At 36.7% G+C, this 17,435-nt stretch overlaps 1 protein-coding gene across 5 annotated transcripts in view; it reads left to right on the top strand.

Annotated features, from left to right (window-relative positions):
- The window catches only part of DMD (dystrophin), a 999,626-nt gene that overhangs the window by 589,689 nt on the left and 392,502 nt on the right, over positions 1–17,435 (top strand). For all 5 annotated transcript variants that reach the window (XM_082277447.1, XM_082277448.1, XM_082277450.1 and 2 more), the window contains one exon: positions 16,514–16,689. In XM_082277447.1, coding sequence (XP_082133573.1) covers positions 16,514–16,689 — 176 coding nt within the window. The remainder of the gene's footprint in view (positions 1–16,513; positions 16,690–17,435) is intronic.

Here is a 17,435-nt window from a genome sequence, read left to right as displayed (position 1 = left end):
CTGGCACTGTGGGACTGGGAGGACTTGGAGGGACTATTCAGCCTGTTTTCCTGTGTAAATGGAACTTATGAGATGTCACTGTCCGTCTTCAGTCTGTGATTCAAACTGAATTCTGCATTTAATTTTCGTCTCCATGCCCAGAAAATTTGTTTATTGGGATGGATTCTCTGAGCCTTGATGCATACTCAATCCTGTGGCCTCTAGTGATTCTGCAGAAAAACAGAATAGTGAAGGGGATTTTATAGCCAAACAAATATTTTCCTCTTTTATATTAATGTTAGAATTTCATAGCCCAACTTCTGCATAACCTATGCAATATATAAAGTGTATTAGGTGTGCAGTGTCACAGTGAATTTAAGAAAAATACTTCCTTGAATGTTAAAATTCCCATGAAACAAAATTATGTGCAATTAAAGAAATACCTTGGTAAGAATTATTCAGAAAACTGTAAACGCTTCATTCTGACCAAAATATTCGTAACATATGTTAAGTACAGTTAGAGCTATTAGCATTTTTAAGGGACAAAATCAGGTTTAAAGGCTGCAAAAACCACCTGAATTAATTTGTTTCTCCTATTTCCTACTGCTTTATTAAATTATTAGCAATATCTAGCTTTATCTAACTTCTTAAATGGAATTTTAGTGATTGACTGAAAAATTCTGTCTATCTTTTCCCTTCAGAAAAAAATCAATATATTTATTTTGAACCACAATAAATTTTTCTACATGGTAATCTTTTTTCTTGCTGCAAGGGATGCTGCAATACAGAAAATAACTTTATTAGTTCTGTTTAAATATTGAGTAGCTCTCTAGCATGGTATTAATTCTGGTGACATTTGCATCTGTTTATTCTTATTGTAATATTTTTAGTATAGATACAAAATAAGCAGACAAAATCAATTATATATGTGCACTCATTTTTAAACTTATTCTGAGAGAGACTGATGTGCACTAGAAGACTCCTTTTTTTGTAGCAAAACTTACTTTTCACTTGGATTTTTTTGATGGGTTGAATTGAAGGTTTTTACCTACACCAGTTATTTCTTGGGATGTACTGGTTTTTTTGTCATCTTATTATAAAAAATAATATTTTAAGTTACCTAAGATAATATTATAATTTTAAAAATGAATTATTTGAAAAGCAGATATTTATTAAAAGCAAAATTTAATGCTGATTAAAAATATGTCCCAGCATAGAAATGAGATGTAAAATGTAAATGTAGAAATTAGTGAGTAAAACAGAGGAACTCCCCAGAATTCCCTAAATGAAACTACTGTTTTTGTAAAACATACTGTTTTTCCTATGTGTGGCACCCTGCAAAAAAATTAGAATGCAGTGATCAAGTTGTCTTTCTATTATTATAACACTTTTACAAACTGTATTCAAGGATTTTTAATATAATTTAGCATTAATATAGCATTGGTACATAGTTCTTATTCTCAGATGATTGTATGGATAGTGATTGGATAATAGTGAGCTGTAAATGGCACTGGGTTAATTCTGTTTTGTCTTCTCAAAACATGGGAAACTGTACTTGATTATATGCTGTCTGCAATTAAATCCTAGAGTTATAAAATCATAGAAGATCCTTAGTTGGAAGGGACCCACAAGGATCATCGAGTCCCACTCTTGGCCCCGCACAGGACAGCCCCAAGAATCACATCATGTGCTTGAGAAACTTTTCCTAATGTTTCTTGAGCTCTGTCAGGCTGGTGCTGTGACCACTGTCCTGGGGAGCCTGTTCCAGTGCCCAACCACCCTCTGGGGGAAGAACCTTTTCCTAATATCCAACCTAAACTTTCCCTGACACAACTTCAGGCCATTCCCTTGGGTCCTGTCACTGTCACCACAGAGCAGAGATCAGTGCCTGCCTTTCCTCTTCCCCTGACCAGGAAGTTGTAACTGCAGTGAGGTCTCCCCTCAGTCTCCTCCAGGCTGAACAGACCAAGGGACCTCAGCCATTCCTTGCATGGCTTCCCCTCCAGACCCTTCATCATCCTCATGGCCCTCCTCTGGATGCTCTCTAATAGTATAATGTCTTTTTTATATTGTGGTGCCTAAAACTTCACAGAGGATGAGGGGAAGCTGCACCAGGGCAGAGCAGAGCAGGAAAATCACTACTTTTAGAAACTTGGAAGTTTGCATACATTATACATTATCCATAGAAAGCAAAAAGCATTTTGATTTTTACTTAAGTGTGACTCTTCCTTGTGCAATGTTACTTGATAGAAGTACAAGGGTACTTTTCCCCAAAGCCACTTTGCTGGAATCTAGATCAGAGTAGCACCAAGTCCCCTCGTTGTCTATCACTCAGGGAAGCTGAGCATGTTAAAAAATGTACAACTTCACACTTCTGCTTCCTAAATTTCTATGGGTCTAGTAAACCACCCATAACCCCTATTAAATATTTCAGTAAAGTAAAAAAACCCCAAGGTTTGGGGTTTTTTTTGTTTCTCTTCATACCAAGTGTATGAAATAGTAACACATCTTCAGAAAGAAGTAGCATTTCCTGAATTACTTGCTTCCTGGGTCCCCATCCTTAGCCTGGAATGCCTCTGTTCTCAACACATAGTTCTCTCAGATTTGATTCATTTATTTCAATTTCAGTTTAATCTCTGGTTGAAGGTATTAGAAGAGCCAAACTCCTGATGTTTTAAAACAGCCTGTTTCTCTTCTCCTTAAAGATCAGGATGTAGAGATGCATGTTTTTCACTGAAAGAAAACTTTCCAGTAAACATATTGATCTGCATTTTGAAACTGTGGTGCTGTTCTGAGAAAAATGTTAAAATTAAAATATGCAATGAACACCAGTTCCTGAAAGTCTTACTATGTTTGTACTATGAACTACTTTGAAGCAAGCTGACGAATTTAGTAATCAGAAATGAAATTATGGGAATATGTAAATTAGATATCCCTTGAGTAGCAACACTGGCATGCTTAGAAAAGCATTTGAATTAATAAAAGATCAGACCCCAATGCTATAATTATGCTCTGAAGAAGGAACAAGATGGATTCACAGGCTAAGATACTGAAGAAGATAAAAAATGTAGCAGGGATCAAGAAACACCCCAGTGGTTGTCGTAGGGAGTAAAGCCAGTCTACTTAAATTAAGATGATTCAGTTGGGACAGAAATCCTCTTCTCAGCACTAAAAGAGCAAAACCAGCAGCTCTTAGGAATCTAGAGATGATGGAGATATGAAAGGCAAGGGAAGGGTCAGCAAGATCTAAACAGAAGAAGAAGATGATGTGATGTCTGCTTACAAACAGTTGGTTTTTTGTCTGTCCCTTGCCACTGACATTCTCCCTCAGGTTGGTCTCGTTCAGAGGGTTGAGACAAATTCTTCTTTAAGGGAGACAGGAGGAGGAGAAGCAGCAGGCAGATAATTAATTCTGGCTGCCAAAATCCTCTGGCAAATTATTTGCTGGGGATTCTGGGGTCTGTCTTAAGTTCAGGACAGTTGACCTTATGCTATATGATCCTTCCAGCACTGGGCAGGGAAATAACATTGTTGCTATAATCAGATTCCTTCCTTTTCTTCTTGAAAATTGAGTGTTTCTGCTGGCTTGGTTTATTTTGTTCTGCTTTTAACCTAACTAAAATCTCAGGCAATATTTTAGTTGTGTCTCTCTTATCTCATTGAATCAATACCCATGGTTTGTTCCTGTTGTTGTAAGGCAAGGCCATAATGCTACGATGGATAACAGGAAAATTGTTAATTGGGGCTGTCCATGGTACCTAATACCACTTTACTTGCTTTGCGCTTGAAGCTCCTGTATGTGAGCAGTTGCAAGCCTAAACTGATTCACCCTCTTGCCTACCACAGTAATTCTCCACAACTGGGAAGCCACTTTTGTAGGCTGGATATTGCTTAGGATACATTTATTCCTTTATAACTTGCTACAATTGCAGCCAAGTCAGTGTACACAGACTACTAGTCCAAATTTTTTTGCCATCATCTTCTTACAAGCAGGCAGAATGATATTAGTAGTAGGTTTTTCTATTTTTATCTGGTACGTGATTAATACTTAGTTTTGACAGAATAAAAAGTATTCAGAAACACTTCTTGTACGTGTCAAAGATATATATTTTAAATATTAGTGATGTAGAACAAACACACAAGGATTTTCTGATTGAAAAATGTACATACAATGTTTATTTGCTTTAAAATAAAGTGTAAAGGACATGGATGAAAATTCTGACAGAGAGGGTTATACAAATATATTTCATACAAATATACAAATGTAAAAATATATTTATATATTATTCAAATACTTGCAGTAGCTTATATTAAAGGAGGCTATAAATGACCAACACTAGAGAGTCAATATGCATAGCTTGTTCAATATTTCCAATCTGCCTCTTTCATGTAATGGGTTGGGTTCTTCCCATATGTGGAAGCACTGACAAACAACAATCTGTAAATTTCAAAACAAAGAGGTTATATGCACAGGTTAAATATAATGTTTGAAAGAAAAACAGGGTGCTGAGGCACATGTGTCTATTCCAGTGTTGCTGGGTTAATGAATAGAGATGACACTTTCCAGGTATAGATTCCACAGGAAAGCAATTGGGGTTTTCTAGTTTTTGGTGCACAGAAGGTATATAAGAAATAACTTGGGTTATGCAAAGGTCTGGGTAGTTCTGTAAGAATCAGGAAAATCTGTGAAATCATAAAGATGTTGTAACTATTTGCTTTTAATTGAAAATAAGCAAAATAAATTAGTTTAAATATGGCAGAAAAAATTAAGAACTGCATTCACATTGAGTTGGATTAAAATCACTTATTTAGCTAAAAATGTTGTTGTGATATTAAGATAAATCCATCAGTATTACTGATGTCCTTGAAAACTTAAGACTTGGCTGTGTTTGAAGAAACTAGGCCATGTTGTTATTTTTAATATGCTGGGACCTATTATGTGAGTAGTTTTATTTGTGATAGATGGAAAGAATTGAACATGGAGGACACTTTTTTTTTTTTATTGTTGACATTATTTGCTCAGTTATTGCTTTGCAGAGCAAGATATCAAAATGTTGCAAGTATCAGAAATTAAAAATAAACATGGTATCAAATTAGGCCAGAGTCTGTCCTGTGCAGAAGTAAAATAAAAAGTTGTTTGACTGAGAATTGTCTTTACATTTTGATGCTACATCAGTATGGAAATTAATATATTACAGTGGCATTCAGTGGTGTGTGCTACAAAATCAGTGTGTAGGTTTTTGGGCTCAGAGTTGAATTTTATGTGCTTAACCTGAAGCATAATAGTTAGCATGCAGTAGCAGTAGAGTTTTTTCAGAAAAAAAAGTCTCTTCTTTCTCCCTGCAGTATTTCTAAATCAGTTCTAAAATTAAATTGAATTAATATACTAATAAGAAGCAACTGTGTAATTTGGGCTAGAAACACAAAATAGACCTCTGGTCATGCACTTTACAGTTCAATACTGAAATGACTTTCATCACAATTTTGTGTCACATTAGAAAGGGACAAGAAATGTGAATTTAAAGGTATATGGTTCATTTTAACAATTACATCTCACTGGAAAAAATGGGAAAGTGATAGTGATTTTCTTTTTATATTACTATTATTATTATTATTATTATTATTACTATTAATCTGGTGACTATCTTTATAAAACCACAAGGATTTAGTTTGATTGTGAAGTGTCAGCATTTGAAGACAATCCTGTTTATATAAATATTTTTTAAGATGACTAAATTGCCAAGGTCAGCTCTCACCTGAACCCATAATATATAATTTGTTTCAATGCTTATAAGCCACAGAGAGTGTTTTTGTGGTGAGTTGACCCTGGCTGGATACTAGCTGGCCACCAAAACTGCTCTGTCACTCCCCTCCTCAGGTGGACCAGGGAAGAAAATATAATGAAAGGCGCATGGGTCAAGATAAGTACAGGGAGAGATCACTCACTAGTTGCTAACGTGGGCAAAACAGACTCAACTTGTGGAAATAATTGTATTTATCACCAATTAAATCAGAGCAGGGCAATGAGAAGCAAACCCAAATCTTAAAACACCTTCTGCCACCCCTCCCTTCTTCCTAGGCTTTTCTTCACTCCTGAGTTCTCTACATCCCCACCTCCAGGGATACAAGTGGATGCACAATTAATTGGGGCTCTGATTAGTGCATCACACGTTGTCTTTGCTGCTCCTTCCTCCTCAGAGGGAGGACTCCTCACACTCCTTCCCTTCCCCAGGATGGGGTCATTCCCACAGTGTGCAGTTTGGGAACAGATTGCTCCGGCATGGAGACACAGGTGCTGCCAGCCAGCCTGCTCCAGCATGGGCTCCTCTCTCCATGGGGCCACTGGTCCTGCCAGGAGCCTGCACCAGCACAGACTTCCCTTGTTTAGGCATCCCCCTGATCTGGAGTGGGATCCTCCATGGGCTGCAGGGGCACAGCTGCCTCACAATGATCTGCACCACGGGCTGCAGGGGAATCCCAGCTCCGGTGCCTGGAGCACCTCCTGCCCCTCCTTCTCCACTGACCTTGCTGTCCACAGGGCTGTCGCTCTCACGTATTATCACATATCCCGCTCCTCTCTCTCACTTCAATTACACAGGATTTTATTTCCCTTGTTAACCATATTATCCCAGAGTTTCTCCCACAGATGGCTCAGCCTTGGCCAGCAGTGGGTCCACCTTGGAGATGAACTGGAGATGAATTTGGAATTATATTTGATAGCAGCACAGGTAGCAGTGGCAAGAATTGGGAATTTCTATAGCAACTTGAGGGGTGAAGTTACTAAGCCACTAAAATATATTAGACTATTATTGCTTTTTAAAGGGCAGCAGCATAGACTGAAGAATTTGTATAGGTAAAATAATGAAATTGCCACTTTTATGACTTGTCTTCTAAAGAACGAATTTGTCACTTTCTAGAGACAGCAGGCACAGTCAAGGGATAAAGTCTGGATGAGATTAAAACTTTCAAATAAATCTGGAACTCTTGCTGATTTAGAAGCTTTTAGCAGAATATAAGAAGTTGTATATCTCCATTTATTTTGTTAAAATATACAATTGTGGAGTAGCATTGTACCCAACTTTGTCTATACTATCAGTCATGGATAGTGCCAAATGCATCTGGGGAAACACTGGCTCTCATGTCTTCCTAACTAAACAGCACCAAAATATAGAAAAAAAAGAAGTAATACAGAGAGCAGGATGGAAAAGTAGTCTCTTAAGGCTCTCCAACCAAGCAGTTTTCATACCAAATCAAGCAATGTTGTAACCACTGGACTCTGCCTAGCAGGATGCTGAGGCCAGAAAGCTCAGTGAGGGTTTCCCTGGGCCGTGCAATTGGTCACATCCCGGAGTCCATTTCGGACAGCCCCTCGATGTGGCTCCAGCAGCCAGCAGTGCTACAATGCAGTGGTGGTAAAGAAGGCAGAGAAGGGTCTCTCATGAGGGTTTGGGATGGCTTTAATCACATCTTGTCCCCACGATGTTCAGAGGTAGAGAGACAGCACGGTCTGGGTGGGATGGTTTTGTCAGGGGCCCAGGGGTGATCCCTGGGTGGGGTTGGGGTACAGAAGCAAATAGGGGGAAACCGAGGGAGTGGCCAAGGCTGGGGAGGGAACAAGAGGAACATACAGAATCACAGGGTTAACAGGCCACCACAAAGCAAAATTTTTATATTCTTTGTAAACTTTTTATATAAAGTATTGCTTAAGGCACAAATAATTCTATTTATAATTTTAGTCAAAGTGAGAATGAAATCTCCTTTTTATTTTACAATATTTATTGTTTATACAGAAAACAGGTCTGCAGCAATTTTCCTTTGGTTTCTCATGTACGGCTGATATACAAAACGAGTAACGCTGACAACATAAACCCAGGTCTGCTTCATAGGGAGAATCTGCCCAGAGCCTACTGTCACCTCTTTCAAATGCTGCTCTTGAACAGAGTTGATAGTAATATTCAAGCCATTATAATTATTTCAATTTATGCTAAGAAGAAAACACTGCTTTAAATTATTGTCAACTCCTTAGCAAACATTGACTTTTTTTCACTGTTTTTTCACCTCTTCCATCTGCATCAGCTATCCTGAATTTCTATAACTCAATAATAAGAGCACAATAACCAACATAAAGCACACCAAGAAACAAAGATTTCATAGCTGTTTGTCACAAAACAGCTAGGAAACAACATATACTCTTTGTTGATTGTTTTAATCCTAACAAAATTCCAGTAATGTGTCTCCAGATTAAATCACTGGGGTTTAACTGCCTAGAAAATTAATTTCTTCCTTATTTCTAATAGAATCTTGTAGAGAGGTACATACTTGTAATGGGTAAATTCATTCTGGTAACCAAATGCTAGCAAATTGTTTTGGGGATAGTTTTCCACCAGATGTTTTCACAGTTCTCTGATTTATATTGTTGCATCTGAGTAGGCACTCTTATGTCAACCTTATGGTTTTATGTGATTTAAGGCAGAAGAGAGATTTATGTAAATGACTGAAGATTAGAACAATTAGTATTGAATTTAGGACTACAGTTTTCTTAAAGTGGTGCATAGTACCTTTATGTCCTTTTTGGAGCTGTACTTGCACTGAATGAAGGAGAGGCAATACATTATTTTTCTCTTAAATCATTTTGTGACCATTAATTTTTCTGACAGAAATTAGCTTGTTTGTGGTATTTCTTCATGTTGCTGCAGGGCTTTTCCATAACAATAAATTATTGTTAAGTACGTTTGTCTACCACAATGGAAAGAGGAAGGTATTCCCAAGATTGCTCATAGAATAGTTTCTGATTAAGCTTATCAGTAAAATGCTATTTCTGTCAATGACAAGTGGAAATGAGGTTGCAGAAAGATTTGTGTGATATATGGTCAAGTTAACTGAGAAATAACAAATAACGCAAAATTATGCCATTCGGGTACCCTCTTAGGTAAGTGGGTAAGGCTTCCTATGAATCTTTAATTTACATAATATGGGAAAAGAAATCAAACTTTAAAAGATTTACTTAAAATCCTCATCCCCTCAATTATTTTTCTTTTTTTTTTCTGTTTTAATTTATATTAGGAATATATATCTGAACAAAGAATTTATCTTTTTTTCGTACTGCTCAGTCAATTGTCATGAGCACTGTGAAAGGCATCAGGATAAAAGGTGACAATTAGAAATGTGATGATGTAATGTTTTGGAAATTGCTGGGTGAATTCTTTAATCAATTTTACAAGTTACTTCTCTTTGTATACAAAAAGTTTAATCCTGGTTTCCTGAGGAAAAAAACAGCATAAACTGTATTAATTCTTCATAATATCTGTGATAATTAAGTAAATGTGTAGGATTACTATCACAATATAGATCTTGAACAGTTAACAAGCATTCATTAAAAAAGACCAAAAAAATACTGATGCTTCAGTTAAAAAGTCCTAAAAACCTAAAACTCCATAATTTTTTATATTAACATATTTTTTATGCAGTAGGTAAAACTGTTACAGGATGGGATTTAACCAAATAGGGGGGGTTTGTCAAGTTTGTTTGTTTTTGGCAAGTTATGGTTACTGGCAGCAGTCTAAACCAAAAAGAAGGACTTTAAAAAGAGAATCAAATATTAGTAAGAAACCATTTTGGTGAACATACTGTTCACATTCATTTTATTATTTAGGTAAAATACTCTGAACCAACAGGGATACACTGCTGCTTTTGAAATGCACGTGTTCAAGATGATTCACAAAGCATCAGCATGGCCCACATGAAGTAAAGGCATCTTTAGGTATCAAAAAATTTTCTGTACTGGACTTTGATACATGAAAGTGTCTGTAAAGTCCTTGTGCACAGTTGTGTAGAAATTTCTGCAGTGTAAGTCTTAGATGTCATTAACCTGAGCATCACTGTGGGTCCTGTTAACAACCTGACTTCAAAGCATACACTGGTTGTCCATATCCAGGATAAAGTTCCTTTGGCTCCTTGAATGATGCATTTTCTTAAAAATAAATGTATTGTGAAAAGAATATTAAAAGAAAAAGAGTGGTATAACATTGGAAAAAAGCTTAAATGGGTAGAAGTCCAAAAGCATAAGGATGGCAACTCCCAAAACACAAAATACTTCTCTTTGCAGTGATTTGCAGCAAGCTTGTAAACAGGATTAGCTCTAAGATCCTTTGTATAGCATTTTTTAGTTAATCTTTGGTTGTAGTTAGGGGAAGGTAAGCCTCAGGACTGATTAGGAGAGGGTTAAAAAGAAAATAATAGAGCAAGAAATAAAATGACAACACATGATAGAATCCTTGAAAAATTCAAACAAAAATAATAAAACAAAAAACAGCATGGGAAGGAAATTAGTAAAAGATGAAAGGGAAGACATGTATTTTACTGTTAGGTATTCCCTCAGAAAGGCTGAGGGAATTGGGATTGTTCAGCTTGGAGAAGAGAAGGCTCCGGAGTGACCTTATTGTGGCCTTTCAGTGCCTGAAAGGAATTTACAAGAGAGCTGGAAAGGGATTTTTTACAACAGTATGTAGTGACAGGACAAGGGGGAATGGCTTCAAACTGAGAGTAGTTTGAGATTGGATATTAGAAAGAAATTTTACACTGTGAGGGTGGTGATGCTTTGGATGCCCCATCTCTGGAAGTTTTCAAGACCAGCTGGGCCAGCTTTGAGCAACCTGGTCCAGGGCAGGGTGTTGTTACCCATAGCAAGGGACTGGAACTAGTTGATCTTTAAGGTCACTTCCAGTCCAACCCATTCCATGATTCATTATATTCTTGTTCTCTCTCCTTTTCAGGGGATTCCTACCTCACATTTAGGCTATAAACTGAAAGCTCTTGACAAGGTGATACTAGGAATGCCTGTAGATTTAGGGTCTCTCCGATCTTTAATTTTCTTAGGAAAGCAGCATACAATATAGTTGGAAATTATTTTCTAAAAGATAATGGTGTTACGAACAACTTTATCAACTTAGCCACAAGCAGTTTTGATTTGTTCAATAATTATCTTAAGAACAGCTTTACAAGTCACAGATATGCTAATATTGATGCAAAAACCCTTGAGTGTTTGGAGGTACAAATGGAATAGTGTTTTACATACACTTGGGGAGGTCAGAAGTGAAGCTGGAAGTGTCAAGTTAACTCCTATGAGAACTTATCTTTCCACTTTTTCCTTTTTTTTTTCCCTCATTTCCTTTTTTTCTTATGCTTGATTCAAAATATATCATAAAGCAGCAGCTCTTGAGTTGTCATTAAGCAGTTTCTTCTAGAAAGTACAAATGAGAACTAAAATTAATACCAGTAGTGAACTAGGCCAGAGTTTTCAAGCTGATCGTGGGAAGTCCCCTGCTATTGCAGAGACAGCTCTTTTGACTGGTGAATATTTTCCCCTGTGCTTATCCCATATTTCTTTTTTTTTTCTGTTCTACTTGGAAACAGTGTGAAAGAGTGTGTATAATTTTTCATTTTATTTAAATCTTGGAAAATAAAAAGAAAGTAATTTATTCAAAGATGCATCATATTAATGTTTTGGCAGTTATATGTTACTATCCTAAATGAGCTGAAATCATTATCAAAGTGTAAAACCCTCTATATGAGAGGTAGAGGTCCTTCAATATAAAGTTTCTGCAATTTTTAGTCTGAGAGATTATTTAAACCTTAATTTAATGGTTGGCCATTTCCTTCTTATACTTGGGTATTAAAAGAAAGAAAAATTAAAGTGATGGGTATTTCTAATATCTTCTGCTTCTCTCAGTAGCTTAAAATGCAACACGTTTAAAACAAATATTGCATTAAAGTATCTTACTCAAAATTGTGATTAGCTCAGGGTGTATGAATATAGAATGATAGAACAGTTTGGGTTGGAAAGGGCCTTTAAGGGTTACCTAGTCCAACGACCCTTCAATGAGCAGGGACATCTTCCACTAGAGCAGGTTACTCAGAGTCCTGCCCAGCCTGAACTTGAATATTTCTAGAGATGGGACATCTATCACCTCTCTGGACAAGCTGTTCCAGTATTTCTCAACCCTCATTGTGAAAAGTTTCTTTCTTGTATCTATATAGTGAGGTCTTTTCTGAGTCTTTTCATTCTTAATATCACATAAAAATATAATTTTTAATTAAATTTGTTGGCTCACTCTGTTCATAAAGTGAAACTATGTAATTGCAAGTGTAAGTATCTCCAATGGCCTTCTGAGTAAGCTGGGAATCCAAAGGGCAATGTGCCCTTTTGCTTTGCATTTCCGTATGAAGAGCTGAAAGTGCAAGTGAAGGTGCCTGAAACATTCACAGTCAGTATTCCTCCTGGAGAACCATAAACCATAAGGCCATGGGAGGCAAGGTTGTGCAGGCTCCCAGCAGTTCGCCATCGTGCAATGTGTGGCAAGGCTGGAAGGGGATGTTAGCAGGAAACTATAGCAGCTGGCAAATTTTAGATAATAATATAAGTTGTGAAAAACATCTTTGTGGTTAATAGCTCTGGGATGGGTGTAGGAAAATGTGGCTTTGAGAAAAGCAGTTAAAAAACTTTTGTTCTCTTCATACAAAAATTCTTTTTAAAAAATCTAAATGTCTTCATGGGAGGCAGTGCTTTGTGCAGTACCCATTACCAACAAAAATCTTTTTCATGGGCTGTGGAATCCAGGAAAACTTCATCAGCACATGTGTTTCTGTTTAATCATGTGAAAAGTGTCAAATGCATAGAGTACTTGGAAAAAAAGCATCTCGGTTGAGTACTTTATGGTGATCTAAGATGCTGCTGGCCAGAAGGCTTCTCTCATGTTATGGTGGAAGTTCACACTTCAGCTTCCTACGCATCCTGTGCAGGGTTCCCATTCCAGCATTAAGGATCTTAAGTTCCAAGACCACCCCTGCCACTGAGCCAGCTATTTTCTTTTTTACTTTTTAAGGCCTATTACATAATATGTCAGAGGATAAATGAGAAAATTCCTTTGTTTAACTTTGTGTCAATTGAAGTAAGTGTGGAAATCATGTACCAGTTGCTGTTTTGTGTTTGTGTATGCTGGGGGAGGGAGAAAACCTAATTTATGATGCTGTGAGCACAGGAAAAAGGGTCAGAGTATTTAAATGGGCTTTCACTTAGCATTTCACTTTACAGTACTATACTGACTGATTGTTGTTTCTGTCATTTAGAAAAATGGAAACATAGATAACAAGTAATTTCTACAAAATTTGCTTCTAAAAGCTTCAGAGTTCTAGAACTAGAATTTCCCTTCTTTGTTCCCCTTGCCTTTGTGGGAACCTAGAATGCAGAGAATATTTCTCTGCCTGTTTTGAGAGGTTTTACCCCTCTGGACAGTACTGGTTTTGACCTTTGTCCATGGGAAAATTTGCCTAGCCTCTAGGAAGAATTTGAATCTACACTACAATGGTGTGAATTAGGTGATAGAATACTATGTGAGATTATCACAGGGTGAAAAATTTAGAGTTTTTAGGTCTATTTGCATAGTAAATAGATAGAAGTAGAAAACCTCAAAATGGAAGATAAGTTGTAGTTAAAAGCTTCTTTCTCCTTCTTCACTAACTCCGTATTTTGCAGCAACAGTGGTTTGGGATGATTGGATAAAGAATTCCACAGTTCCTGTCTACATGATTTAGGAACTTGTTGGACATGGGTAAAAAAGTGGAAATATCTTGTGTTTTAAGTTTTCATTGGGTAATTTACCCCCAAAAAGCCTGTGAGATCTTGATAAGTTGTCTTCTTGCTGCATTCTCTGCTCTGTGCTATGTCTAAGCCATGCCAGTGGCTTGTACTCCTTAGATAAGAATTAATAAACCCCTATCTGGAGACTGAGAAGCCATGAAGTCCCATTCGCCTCCTTTTTTCTCCTGGCAAAAATCTGAACGTCTCCCCCATCAGGGAGGACAACAATTAATGACGCAGACAGCGTTAGCCTTGATCTCTTACTCCAAATGAATGGGCCTCTGCATAGAAGTAGAAGCTTTGTTCTGAGTTATTTTTCGGTAGGTACTATGGATCTGATCTTCACACATGTGCATGCAATAGCACAAAGGTCTCAAGTGCCTTGCTGGAAACAAGCAACTTACTCTAATATATTTTTTCTCAAACTATACATTGTTATGATTTTCCCATGTAATGATTCCTACTGCACAATGCCGAGGCTCTAATGCTAAAAACAATGTGAAATACAGTGAAAATGTGCAAAAACTGGGTACTCATTTTAAGATGGACATTACCAAAAGAGAAGTGTGTAGTGGAAAGACCAATTCAGACTTGCAAGAGTAGGCAATATTTGCATTTAGACAAAAGACCTAGCCATTGCTTCTGTTTATTCCTAATAGGGAAATCATATACCTGAAAATAACAATCAAAAGTTGGAGCAGGTGTTTTTGTATTAATGTGCATCCTAGAAATAAAAAAAATCTAATACGTCAAAGTAAGAGGTTTTTATGTGTCTTTTCTGGGTCTTAGAAAATCTTGCAGTTTCTGATACAAAGTTTAAGATACAAAGGTAGTTTAAAAACCTTATGTATTCCATAGGCAAAGCAATTGTGCTGGGACACTGTGGGGCAGCAGGGTGGTTGAGGTGACGTGACTGGAGTGTTACGTAGCTTGCAAGGATCCTGCAGAAAAATGTTTCTCATCCTATCCAAACGTAATAAAACGGGATGCAGGTTACTGCCATGTTATGCTCATTACAGCTACTTATTCTGAAACTGTGGGTCTTGAAAATAGTTTGGATAAAAACCCCAACACATCAGCAGAACTCAGTTTTTACTGAGAGGGATCTAGGAAAGGAATAATTTGGGGGTGGTGTGTGTTTGTGTGTATTTGTTTGTGTGTGCGTGCACTTTAACAACCTAAAAAGAAACTGTAAGAAAACCAAACAAAAGCGTTGTAAGAATAAGCTAAACCTCTGCTTCAGCTCTGACTCCTGTCCAGGACTGTGGGTAAACACCACAGCAACCTGCCAACACTGACCTTTGGGGCCCAGGCTCTGCTGGTGTTGGTGTTCAAGGTGTCCCTGTAAAATTTGCGGAAAAGCTGAAGCAGGGCATTCAAGTAACTCTGTGCAGTTTAATGAATGAGTAGCTGGCAACTGAGTTTTGATCACATTAGAACAAATAAACTCCCAGAGAGGTTCAGTTTGTGAACTTCAATCATAACTTCATGACCAAACATATGTATTTAAAAAAGCATGAGGAATAGTTAAGGTCATCTTTTACATTCCTGGAAAGTTGTATCCTGCCAATTTTAACTGTTTCATGGACAAATTTTATTTAACATTAATATGCAGGTTTTCTGGCCTGCTCTGCAGTTTGTATTATGCATTTAGAGAGAGAAAACAAACATCTAATTTTGTTCCAGATCGATATACTGAAGTATTTGGTTTCCCCCAGAAAAGGTAGATTCAGCATTTTACTGGAAAGTCCTTGTATGTAGATAGGATCCAGACACGCTTCCTGAGATTGTGAAAATCTGTCATAAGTATTAATATCACAGTGTAGACTGGTGACGTAATTTCAGTTCCTGCTCATTTTAGCAGTAAACTGTTGAAAATTATTTTACACTTTTCTGCTTGTTTTCTGAGGAATTCAAGGGAAAATTACTCATGATCTACTGATGACTAAAAATATGTAAATATTGATTATTTATAAATATGAACTTGCTTCAAGCGGCATACATTGTTAAAATCTAAGCTACAGATTCAGAACTGAGTTGTTTCTAAACATGAAGTAAGGTAGCTACAGGAATACTGCAGGAAAAATTATTTTCTTTTATCATAAAAGATGCAGGAAAAATGTATCCCAGTGTGTTTAGTAAAACTTGATAATGATCCATATCAGTTATATTTTGGTCGTTTTTAATTCTGTGTGTAAGTAGAAACATTGCAATACTTTTTCTTAGGAGTGTAGTCCCCCTGAGTCGTGTTTAAAAAAAAAACAAAAAAAAAACAATTAACAAACACCAAACTCCAAACCAAACCTAACAAACAACAGCAGCAAAAACAAAACCAACCCCCCCCAAAAAAACCCAAAGCAAAACCAAAAACAAGCCCAAAACAAACAAACAAAACCAAACCGAAAACCACAAGAGAGAATGGGTTATTAGGCTTCTCACAACTGGAGAAAAATATGTTCCTTAATGGAATCAGAAGTTTTTCAGTCTCTGTTTCCCTGACACTGCTTATTTGAGTTGATAGCTAATAGGATCTTCACACATTGTGGAGTTTAAATCTTCCAGTGCTTTGTAGGCTATTAAATAAATGTGATATATACATTTGGGTGTGTAGAAGTACATTTGTTCACAAGTTTTACTTATTAATTGATGTGCAGAATATTACTCTAATGATCTCTAGTAGACAGCAATATAGGAGGGGATAAAAGCCTGCAGAGATGTACTGAAAGGTATTGGTTACAAAATGATGAGATGTCTTTATGTCTACTCATCCTTGGATTTTTCATTTGGAATTCAAAGAGTGAAAACTTTCACCTCTTTCCATCTGGCCAGTATGTGATGAAGCATTTTTTTCATGCTTAACTTTCTTATGAAGACATGAATATGTTGGGTATTTTGCAGGAGCTTCAGGATGGCATTGGGCAGCAGCAAACTGTTGTCAAAACATTGAATGCAACTGGTGAAGAGATTATTGAGCAGTCATCAACAGCAGATGCCAAGGTGCTGAGAGAACAACTGGAAAGTTTGAATAGCCGGTGGAAGGAGATCTGCAGACAGTTGGTAGAGAAAAAAAAGAGGTAAGTTAAAAGAGGGTAAAAATATTGTGAAATTATTTTTTGTTATTTTAGATTTGATTCTGGTTTGAACTTTCAAAGGAACTCTCAGTTTCTAGAGTTCTCAAATATATAAGGAATTATCAGTAATTAAATTTTACATGCTATGACTTGTTCATACATTATAATTTGTTTATTTTCTACCTACTCCTGTCAGAGACCACCACTCCCTTCCATACTCCCTATTTTTATATTTTAACTCCTAATGTTTAAAAAAAACAAACAAGCATACATAACTGCTCAATTTTGAACTAGAACAATCCATTTACAGAAGTTACAATTGGTTTATAGTCTTTCTACTTGTTTGTATCTTATTAAAGCACATCTCTGTAGTACTAATAATACCTTGGTTGATTTATACAGGTAATCCTAATCTAGTTATCTATCAAAATTAATGCCATTGACATCTACATTTCATATGCTGGATAAAAAGAATGGATTTATCAATTTGGTGTTATTTATGATCACTTTTAGATCAATTTCTCATGCAGTCACAGAAAGCTAGAGTGTTTGAGTTAGAGATAATATAAAAATGGTTTTATACCTTTAAAAAGAGGATTTCCCCTGTTCAACTAGGTTTTATTAAAGAATATGGTTTTGACCTAGATGCTAGGCCTAACTGGATATGCCATTCTGCTTTAAAATGCAGTAGAAAATACAGGTAGAGCTCTCTTCATGCATGTTTTTTTAAACCCCAGAAAATTCTTTAT

The sequence above is a fragment of the Coloeus monedula genome, assembly GCF_965178545.1.
Source record: "Coloeus monedula genome assembly, chromosome: 3".
Taxonomy (NCBI): Eukaryota; Metazoa; Chordata; class Aves; order Passeriformes; family Corvidae; genus Coloeus; species Coloeus monedula.
The sequence above is the reverse complement of the archived record's forward strand: the minus strand, read 5'-3'. Positions and strand labels throughout refer to the sequence as shown.